Source organism: Heteronotia binoei, chromosome 7, assembly GCF_032191835.1.
Source record: "Heteronotia binoei isolate CCM8104 ecotype False Entrance Well chromosome 7, APGP_CSIRO_Hbin_v1, whole genome shotgun sequence".
NCBI lineage: Eukaryota > Metazoa > Chordata > Lepidosauria > Squamata > Gekkonidae > Heteronotia > Heteronotia binoei.
In genome coordinates, this window is record NC_083229.1 from 27,842,407 (window position 1) to 27,853,771 (window position 11,365).

Consider the following 11,365-nt stretch of genomic DNA (forward strand, 5'->3'; position numbering starts at 1 on the left):
TAGCATCCTGATAAACAAAGATCCCATTCCAGCAGAGTGCCCCAAGAAACACGTGTATAAAACAATGTTCCCCAACCAAACCTCTCTTCCATCAACACTGTGTGCAAAAATAAAGGATGCCATTAACAGGACATTAACAGCACCCTTGCATTGCATTGACGTATGAGGCTGGCAGTGTGATATAAATTCTTAGGTGCACCTGTGACATGAGAAAATGTGTTGTTGTTGTTGTTATTATTATTATTATTTGCTGCTGCTACTATTACTATTACTACTACTAGCCATGAAGTCACTGCTGACTTACAGTGACCCCATAGGGTTTCCAAGGCAAGAAAAGTTCAGAGTTAGTTTGCCATTGCCCACCTCTACGTAGCAACCCTAGATTTTCTTAGTTGTCTCCCATCTAGTTACTTATCAGGGCCTAATTTACTTAACTTCTGAGACCTGACAAGTTTGGGCCATCCAAGTCAATAATAATAATCAGGGCTTTTTTTGTTGAAAAAGCCGAGCAGGAACTCATTTGCATATTAGGCCACACCCTTTGATGCCCAGTCAGCCGGAACTACGTTCCTGTGCTAAAAAAAAAGCCCCGATAGTTATAAATAAAATGCTTCGGTACAAGGGGCTGTGGAGTGATTTAGATCACAAAAAGCAGACATTACCCATAGGATTACATTTTTAAAAGATTTTTTAAAAAAATAAATCTCACTTTTCTTAATAAATTTTTTTTTTTTAAGGATTACATTTTTAAAAAGTCAATTAGAGAAGAGGAAGGAACAGGATGCTAAATTTCTAATAGAGCTGCAAGCTCCATGTCCTGGGAATCTTATTTTTCAGGGCTTTGCTGTTTGTTAGAGACTTTCTCCAAGGGAGTGGAACTCTTGCTAGAAATTGCATCGTCGACTTAAGTAATGTCACAGTTCCCAGGAGGATTGAACAGGAAATTGTTTTTAAATGGAAATATCCAGCAGTAAGAGACAGTGACGGACACTCTTGACTGCTTTTTCCATGTATACCTGGCTGTGTTTCAGAATGGCACAGCTTTCCACTCAGTGCTACGTGCAAAAGGGGCACAATCCACCTTGTTCACCAGCAGGAAAAAAAACCTGGTTGGAGTCAACCCAAAGAATGGGGACGGGATATTCCCTTTGAGCTTTGCACTTCTTCCTTCCAGAAGCACCTGGCTGATCACTGTGGGAAACAGGATGGTGGTCTATATGGTCTCTTTTTTAGATTTAGCAGGATTGCCTTCTTGGTGTTAGGTTGGGTGTGTGTCGGGGGGGGGGGGGTGTGTGCTCGTAATCAGTTATGGTTGAAAGTGCAAGAATTAATACCGAGCAAGCACAGTTTTGAAAAAGTCTGTTCCTGGACTTAAATTGCACTAGTCTCTCCAGGACCCAAACTATTCCCTGGTGCTACCTTGGAATATACAACAGAGTATATGCAGAGCGCCCTGAGCTGGATAGTCCAGGTTAGCCCGATCTTGTCAGATTTCAGAAGCTAAGCAGGGTTGGCCCTGTTTAGGACTTGGATGGAAGTCCACCAAGGAAGTTCAGGGTCACTATGCAGAGGAAGGCAATGGCAAACCACCTCTGAACATCCCTTGCCTTGAAAACCCTATGCGGGGGCGGGGGGGTGTCTCCGTAAGTGAGCTGTGATTCGATGGCACTTTCCACCACCATATGCAGAGTGGTGCTCCTTTGATCGCTGACCCAGAAGGTATCTGAATTTGTAACATTGGTGATATCCATAATTAAGGGATGTGATTTCCAGGGCCATCCTAAACAGAAGTATATCCTTTGAAGCCAGTAGGCTTAGAAGGGTATAACGCTGCTGAGAAGGACACTGTTCGCATTTCTGGTGGCCTCTGCCTGATCCTGGGGTATGATGTACAGCAGGGGTCCCCAACCACCGGACCGTGGACCAGTACCAATCCGTGGCCTGCTAGCAACCAGGCCACAGAGTTAGGCAGAGCAGCCCCGGACTAGAGAGGCAGCATGGCCTCATTCCAAGGCTGCCTCCCCTTGCAGGCTCCTGGATCAGTAGAAGGGGCAGCGCCGCTGTGACCTTAGCCTACCCCTCATTTATAGACTTTAAATGGGAGGGGGAGGCAGAAACAGCCCCAGTCTCCCCCCCATTTAAAGACCCCCATGCGGGGGAGCCTGGGTTGGCAAAACCTCCAGTGCCGCCCCCACCACCATCGGTCCGCAGAAAAATTGTCTTCCACAAAACCGGTCCCTGGTGCCAAAAAGGCTGGGGGCCACTGATGTACAGTGTTCGCTTGAAAGGAAGAAAAATATAATACAACAAGATAAAGATTTATGTTGAAGCCGCCTTTAGAAACCTGCGAAGAGCACTGATCATCATATCTCCCAAAAGATATTACAGAGCTGGAAAAAGTGCAGAAGGGGGGCAACTAAGATGATCAGGGGGTTGGAGCATTTTTTAAAGAGACCTTAGGGAGCGCTATAAAATTAACGTTTGAGACAGAGAAAACAGATATAGAGAACTTTTTGCCTTATCCCATAATATGAGAACTGGGTGGCATCCAGGGCTGTAGATTCAGAACAATCTGTAGGATCTGTACAGAACCCTTTCCCATTTAGAGAAAGACGCTCTTGAATTTTGCTTAAGTCCATTTAAACTTGGTGCACGCTCACAGGAAGCGATTAAATAAGACTGCTAGAAGCAAACTTATCATGCAGTAAAAATGCCTAGCCATCACTGTGGCAAATCTCCCAACCTACCACCACTTTTGTGCTTTTCAGTAATCACCTTGGGAAAAGCCTGCAGCTGTTAATGGACCGAGTGGATGAGATGAGCCAGGATATTGTCAAATACAACACCTACCTGCGGAACACCAGCAAACAGCAGCAGCAGAAACATCAGGTTGGTGGAAAGGCGGGGCAGGTAGCATCAGCTGGAGGGGGGTGGGGAGATAAAAGCATCTCACTACACAGCTTTCGTAATGGGATGCAAATCGCAGGGTCCTTTATATTGCATCTGCTCAAAATAAAAGCCTTCTCAGAAAGTAAATACCTACATCCGAGACACTTGTAATGTGCCAAGCTCAGGCTTCGTTCTTGAACAATATCCACGTCACATGCCAGAATGAATCTGCAGGGGCAGCTTTGATGATGAAGAAGAATTGCAGATTTATACCCCACCCGTCTCTCTGAATCAGAGTCTCAGAGCAGCTTACAATCTCCTATATCTTCTCCCCCCACAACTGACACCCTGTGAGGTGAGTGGGGCTAAGAGGGCTCTCACAGCAGCTGCCCTTTCAAGGACAAGCTCTGCCAGAGCTATGGCTAACCCAAGGCCATTCCAGCAGCTGCAAGTGGAGGAGTGGGGAATCAAACCTGGTTCTCCCAAATAATAGTCTGCACACTTAACTACTACACCAAACTGCAGAGATGGAAAAACTGATTTGAAGGGAAATCCAAGGGACTCTTTGCCTTTGTTTCTTCTTGCTCATCTTATACTTGCTGTCGATGCACCAGAGTTAGAGCATGTTCACTATTTAGAGAGCCAGTCTGATGTAGTGGTTAAGTACGTGGACTCTTACCTGGGAGAACTGGGTTTGATTCCCTGCTCCCTCCACTTGCAGCTGCTGGAATGGCCTTGGGTCAGCCATAGCCCTTTGCAGAGCTGCCCTTAAAAAGGGCAGCCTCTGTGAGAGTTCTCTCAGCCCCACCTACCTCACAGAGTGTTTATTGTGGGGGAGGAAGATAAAGGAGATTGTGAGCTGTTCTGAGATTCAGAGTGAAGGGCAGGATATAACTCCAATATCATCTTCTTAGATATCAAACAGTTGTGTGCTAGAGCAAGCCAATCTGAAATATTAAAGCACAGTTCACTCTGGGTACTCAGGACCACAAACGCAGTGCAACAACCTGATCCCCTGCCTCCCACGCCACCACCACGTACACAAAAAGAAAACCTCTGTTTACTTTCACATTGTCTGTGACGGGAAAGTTATTATTTTGTAGGGTTCAGTCGAAAGGGTCCAGATAAGCAAACTAACATCTGTAGAAGCAAAGTCTTTATTCAGTTGACCACCTGTCCCTACTAAAGTTCAAGACACTGACTCTGGGTGATTGCCTCTGCAAGATCTGTGTTGACCTGATGCTATTATGTATGTTAACGTAGTCAGATGATGTAAAACCTGCTGAAGACACCACTTCTACGTGGCCCGGAATAAATGAACATCAGAGTCCAGCAGTGCCAGTATCTGAGCTTGCATCCACAACAAATTGTGCAACTGTTTTTAATTGTGAAATGTGTTTCAATTATTTGCAAATTGTTTATGTCCGCCGGATGGCCTAATGTCTGATCCACCCTGAGCCCACTTGTGGGGAGGGCGGAATATAAACCCAATACATAAATAGGTGTTCAGCCTGGACAAAGGAGAAAAAGGTCAGTGTCTTAAACGTTGATAGGGATAGATACATTTATTGACCATGGTCAACTAAATAAAGACTTCGCTTCTGAGAGCCAGTTTGGTGTAGTGTTTAAGTGTGCGGACTCTTATCTGGAAGAACTGGGTTTGATTCCCCACTCCTCCACTTGTACCTGCTGGAACGGCCTTGGGTCAGCCATAGCTCTCTTAGGAGTTGTCCTTGAAAGGGCAGCTGCTGTAAGAGTTCTCTCAGCCCCACCTACTTCACAGGGTGTCTGTTTGGGGGGGCGGGGAGGTAAAGGAGATTATGACTGCTGAAACTCTGAGATTTTAGTGAATGGGATTGATTACTGCTGCTTACTGAAAGATGATGAAATAGAAATCACAAGGGCTGTTGGTAAATTTCTGGAGAAGTTCATTACAATCTATGCAGGGCATATTTCACTATAAATTTTATTAGCTTATTGTTCTTAATCTTAGACAGTATATCTTGTCTGTCATTTTCATGTTATGCCTGAGTATGCCAATAAAATGATGATGGGTATAGGGCGGGATATAAATCCAATATCATCATCTTTTTCTACTGAACTTAGTTTGCTTATTTGGACCCCTGCAATTGAACCCAACAAACTGTGATGTGGAGATTCAGCCTCTTACTCACCAGGTTTGGATCCCCTGGACTTGTGTTACCTCCAGTAGGAGGACTCTTTCCCTGACATGAGCCACTCAGAAAATTGTCTTACATCAGTGCATGACTCCTTCAATTGGCAGCAGTGGTCTCCACTAATCCAGCCCACTAATGCTTGCTAAATCTGGATGCATTATGTTTCTGTTTGTTTGTTTCCCTCAACCGTGAGAGAATTTTAACATATCCTGTGATAGGTGTTTGCTATTCCTATAAAACTGGGACAATTGGGAGAACACACACATTGCTAAGTGCCTTTGCTAAATGCTACATCTGGTGTTTCTGTGTCTACATTCAAACAAGTAGGTTGTAAGCTACATGAAGTGGATGGAAAATTAATTTAGAAAGGGACTGCTGGATCCTTGCTTTGAAAATCAGTAGCACAATAGTTCAGTCTGTTCCAGACTGATAGGAGAGCCTGCTGCTGGTTTTCGTTCTCCTGCTCCCCAATATATTCTTCTCTTCCCATATGGGTCACTAGCCCTGTTTGTATGTTACAGTGGATGCAAGGACATCCTGTAAGAAACAAGCCAACATGTGTTCACTTTGCAGTTAAAACCAGGGATCCACACTTAGATAAACATGGGTTTTGTATCACTTGTTTAGCTGTTAATGTGTTGAACATAACATAAGAATTATTCAATGCACATTAAAAAAACATACAAGAGGGTTGTACGTGGCCAGTGTTTCCTCTAAGCTGCAGTCTTGGTGAGCAAAAATTCTACTTTGTGAGCTCCTGGCATTAAAGTTGTGAGCTATTGCATGAATTAGTGTGCTCTGGGGCCATTTTTCCTGAGCTAAGACAAAAATGTGTGAACCACAGGCTAAAAATCTGTGAGCTAACTCAGCTTAGAGGGAACACTGTACGTGGCATCCATTGTAACTTGTGGACAGGGCTAGTGACTGCTTTTGCCTGGCATTTCTCTCTGTCAGTCCTAATACCAATCTTCATTTCAGCCTCTTGATCCAGCTTTCCAGGCTCCTGAGGGGTGGCTTGCCGCTCCCTACACCCTTGAAGGACTGTCTGCCCACCCCCCCACCCCCCGTGGCCAGAAGCTCTGGAACTTGGTCCCCTTATACATTCCACCCAGTCAGCAGCACTGATTTAAGCGCTTTAAAAAACACCGGAGGACCTTGGAGTACTTAGTTCTGTCCCAGAGAAATTGTTTTTTAATTCCGAATGTATTCTGAACCATCCAGAGTCTCTTAACGGCAAAGGTTTCTGGAGACAAAATGTTGCAAATTCCAAGTCCAGCAACATATCTAACTTTTAAATTGTGTGTAAATCTTGGGGGCTGGTTGTTTTTAGACCGTAAGCCGTTTGTTGTTCTTTAGACAACTGAAGATGCAGGGATTGCTTTGTTAATTGCAGTGGCCTGGAGTGATCATTTGATGGGGCAAAAGGGGGGGAGGATTGTTAAAAAAAAAATCAGGAAAAAATAAAAGTCCCAGGCGGAAGCCATACAATAATTTTATACATACAGTTTGATGAACAAGTTGGCTTTGAAGACTGCGTGAATGTCATGATATAATCTAAGTTACATAAACACTTGATTTTTTTTTTAAATTGCTTTAAATTATTTCAAATGAGTCCCCTGGGATCAGCCTCTGATGGGGTGTTTGTTTCTCTTCTTTCTAGTATCAGCAGAGGCGTCAGCAAGAGAACTTGCAGCGCCAAAGCAGAGGAGAGGCCCCTCTCCCTGAAGAGGACTTGAATAAATTGTTCAAACCACCACAGCCTCCTCCCAGGATGGAATCGCTGCTGATTGCAGGTAATCTTTCAGAAAAGCCTTCCCTGTTTTTGAGCCTCTTTAGTTTGCATGTGATTTTGGAAGTGAGACAGTCCTGGGCGGTGCCTTTATATAACTGCTCTGGTTTTGTCATCAGAATCTTTGTGTGCTACTCCAGGGCCTGCGAGGTTTTTTTTTTTCCCTTTCGTGAACTTCAAGGAAAGATTTCCCCATTGATGAAACACAAGGAAATGTTCTCGCTTTTGTTCAGATAGGTCCACAGAAGACCCCAACAGAATATGCAGTTGCAGGCTAATTGCAAACCACTGGTCTCATGAATCCTTTTCAAACCCGGCTCTTCTCATAGAAGCTGCTTTTCAGTTCGATACAGTCCCAATGCATTTATGTACTTTGAGCTACCCTCTGCTTCCCCAGCCCGTGATCTGGGGAGGCAGATTTAGTGCCCTGGAGTGTTCCCTCTAGGCTAAGTTAGCGTGAGCTAGCTCACAGTTAGCCTCCGGCTCGCACATTTTTGTCTTCGCTCAGGAAAAATGGCTGCAGAACAAACTAATGGTTGCAATCGCCAAAGTGCGAGCTCACAACTTTAATGCCAGTAGCTTACGAAGTAGAATTTTTGCTCACAAGACTCCACAGCTTAGAGGGAGCATTGGGAGTATTTTCTTGATATTTTGTCCTCAGAAGAAACACACACACCAAAAAATCAAGAGAAGGCAAAATGGTAGATGTGCTACAGAATGTAAGAGGATGTACAGGCAAGGGTAGCGAGCTGCCCATAAGACTGGTTTACCATTCCTTGCTTTAGAAATGATCTGTCACAAGTAACAGTGTTGGTTGCTAAAAAGATATCGCCAGGATGCCTTCTGTGGCTTTGTGCAAGAGCAGAGACTGAAGTGAACTTTTTTTTTAGAAAAATTCCTTTAAAATGAAATGTAACTTGCATAGAAAACATTGCTGTTTCTGCACTGACATGATGCACCATAACTAATTCACCGGACATCCTACAGAAGCTGGCGGTCATAGTCAGAACCCAATACCGCCAGACTAGATTGAGATAGCGTACTAGTTTTTAACTTGATAAATGTTTTATGGTTTTATATGTTTTATGGAATTGATTGTTTTTATGATACTGTAAGCCGCCCTGAGTCCGCTTGCGGAGAGGGCGGGATATAAATGTAAAGTAATAAATAAATAAATAAATAAAATAATTCCACAAATTCATTCTGGTAGCAGAAGATCTCAGCTAGCAGAACTATCAAGTGGGATTTGACCCATTGAACAGTTCAGGGGTGGCCAAACGTACATAATTTAGGAGCCACACAGAATAAACATCAGATGTTTGACAGCCACAAGACATAGGAGGGAGGAAGGAAGGAAAGCATTCAAGCAGGCAAATAGATGAGAGGAGAGGAGAGGTTGTATAAAGGAAAGAAAGGCAAATGGGAGAGAGGTGGAAAGAAAGCAACTTTAACTGCATTCTCCAAGTCACTGGATGGCTTGACTTTCAGAAGTGATTTAAAGACAGAAATGCCTTCTCCAGGCCGGCCAACAAAATGTGTGAAAGAGCCACATGTGGCTCCCAAGCAACAGCTTGGCCATCCTTGGTATAGTTATTTTTTTGGGATTACTGAACAGGTATGGTCTGAATTCTGGGCATGGATTTTCTCACAGCAGTGTGACACTTGTTAAACGTGGTGGTGGGGGACACACCTTGGTGACACACTTTGATGTGTTCGACTGGTCATTATAGTTCAGCCATCTTCTAGAGTTAGGCAAAGCACGAACAGATTACACTCCAGCAGCCTTCAGCCAGAATGGGGTTTCCCCCCTTTTTAACAGAGTCAGGGAAAAGAACTGAAAAGCTTTCAGGGTTTTAATTCATGCAGAATTGAGTTGGCGGTCAAAGCTGAAACTTGGCTGGTTTTGTCTCTGAGACATTATTTTTTTTCCCCTAAATAGAGCATTAAATTGAAAGTGTACTGGTCTGCTAAGCAGTTTTAATTCTGATAATCTGGCTTTGTCTTCCTTTACTCTTCCTGGCTAGCAAATGAAATAAATCAGTAGCAGCAGAATGTATGCAGAACTGGGATGACTGAGACACTTTATTGGATCAGGAAAAGGCTTTTCCCAGCCTGCTGATTTGAGAAATCAGTAATAACATTGAAGTAGCAAAAGAAAACATGGTCCACAAAATGTCAGCAGCGTGAGGCTTCATGAAGCTTCTAGGCCCAAAGGGGAAGAGATGCAGCATAAAGGTTTCTCTCATAGTTTGCCAGATATTCCTGTCACATATGATATCATTTGGTGTCCCAGACAGTCCTTAGTGTGTCTGTCAGTTTTTCCTCCTCTGGGTTTTATCTGGCATAGCTTTGCTCGCAACACCAGTATCCACCAAACAGACCAAATCTACCAAATGGAATTTAAAAGGGATTGGACAAATTCATGGAGGACAGACCCATAAGTAGCTACTAACCACAGTGACTAAAGGGAACCTTCATGTTCAGAGGTGGGCTCTAATCTGGAAAATGGGGTTCGATTCCCCACTCCTCCACATGAAACCTGCTGAGTGACTTTCTCTCTCTCTCAGAACTCCCTCAGCCCCACTTGCCTCACAAGGTGCCTGTTGCAGGGAGAAGGAGATTGTAAGCCACTTTGAGACTCCTTAGGGTAGATAAAAGCAGGGTATAAAAACCCTCTCTTCTTCTTTGAATGCCAGTGTTAGAAGGTAGCATCAGGGTTGTCCTTTTTGCCTGTTTAGTGACCCTTTTGGGGCAACAGGTTGGCCACTGTGGTGAAATAGGGTGCTAAGATAAGTGGGCTACTGGTCTAATCCAGCAGGGTGGCTCTGTTTCTTTTTTTTCCTGCCACCGGCATTCAACAGGACTACAGTGGACATCTCATTACAGCTTCAGTCATATGCGTACGTATATCAGGAAGCAAATCCTACAAAATTCAGTGGGGTTTACCACCCAGTAGGCCTTTGTAGGATGGTTCACCCTGCAAAATTCCTAGATGGCATGGAATAGTTGGCAGAACAGTAGCCACTGTGTAAGACAAGATGCTGGATTGGCTGGAGCATCAACGGAAAGATCACACGCCTTCCACCAGTCCAAATGCTCTTTTCCCCACACCTCCCCATTTCAAGCAAGGGGAAGAAAGAGAAATGCAACAAAAACTCATCTGGGATTTTTTAACATAGTAGCCTTAATCCGTAAAAGGCTGAAAAGTCCCTGCCCTTTCTCCAGCGCTAGTCCCTGGTTTCTTCTACTTCCCCACGGAAAGTATTGGCTCTAGCAGACTGAAGCAAAGGGAGTGGCCTGCCTTTCAGAACGTGGTCCTGTCCCTGTCTCCCCTCCATCACCAAACATAGCCTTGGCTCCAAGGAATGCTTCCTTTTCCTCTCCCTTTCCGCTGCTGTTTTATCGTTTGGTCGGGCTAATCTGATTGCGTGGCCCTTAATCCGTGAGCCGCCCTGAGCCTTCCTTTGACGGGGAGGACGGGATATAAATTAAATAAATAAAAATAAATTGAGAGCAAAAATTCTACTTCATGAGCTGTTGGCATTAAAGTTGTGAGATACTGCATTAAATTAGTTTGCTCTGGGGCCGTCTTTCATGAGCTACGCCACAGGCTAAAAAACTGTGAGCTAGCTCACACTAGCTCAGCTTAAAGGGAACATTGATTGGGACACGCCCACTATCCTACATAACTCTACCTTGAGTCCTTGGTCACCCTCCGCTGTAACGTTTCAGCTTTAGAAACTGGCTTATGCATCTCTGAATGATAGGTTTTGTGCAGAAGGAGTTGCTGTGTTTTGTGGAGCAAATAATTCAGAGCATTTGTTTCCATATTCTTCTCCCCCCCCCCCTTTCCACTGCAGGTCAAATTAATACTTACGCCCAGAACATCAAGGAATTCACTGCCCAGAACCTGGGCAAGCTCTTCATGGCTCAGGCGCTTCAGGAGCACAATAACTAGAGATGGAAAATGAAGCGCTCGCAGTCTCCTGCCCGAGACGGAGGGGCTCAGGATCTCAGCTCGTTTGGGCTTAAGAGGTTTTTCCATTGATGGTTGCAAAATGAACCATGAACTAGACTCTCAGGTGTCTGAGGAGAATTCTAAAGGGAAAAAAAGATAAAAATAAAAGGCCAATTTTAAACTTTTTAGCATGTGCTTTTATTGGACTTCTATCTTCGGTTGGGGGGGGGGGCGTGTTATGTGCCACGGACTTTAACTCATGCCACACTCTGCTTGATCTTACAGCTCACTCTGTCTGAAGATTGTTTGAAGAATTGGCTCTATCAATTTTTAAAAAGGAAAGAAAGAAAAGCTTCCTGCATGCAGAGAAATAGCATTTTGGGGGAGAATTACCCAACTGAGGTTGCTTCCAGCGTTAATTCCCCTCCTCACATTAAAAGAAAGCCCTGCAGGCCACCTCTTAGAATGATGAACAAGCAGGTACTCTTTGTCCCAAGCAAGTGCAGGTCTGTTGGATTCCATCTAGCACCAGATCCGCCTGGTGGTACAGAG

The 11,365-nt window shown here is 44.3% G+C and overlaps 1 protein-coding gene across 1 annotated transcript in view; it reads left to right on the top strand.

Moving 5' to 3' along the window:
• EIF3H (eukaryotic translation initiation factor 3 subunit H) overlaps positions 1–10,999 on the top strand; it is an 87,485-nt gene extending 76,486 nt beyond the window's left edge. Inside the window, exons 6-8 of the mRNA XM_060243291.1 lie at positions 2,769–2,889; positions 6,727–6,859; positions 10,716–10,999. Coding sequence (XP_060099274.1) covers positions 2,769–2,889; positions 6,727–6,859; positions 10,716–10,813 — 352 coding nt within the window. The 3' untranslated portion in view covers positions 10,814–10,999. The remainder of the gene's footprint in view (positions 1–2,768; positions 2,890–6,726; positions 6,860–10,715) is intronic.
• The last annotated feature ends 366 nt before the right edge of the window (positions 11,000–11,365 follow it).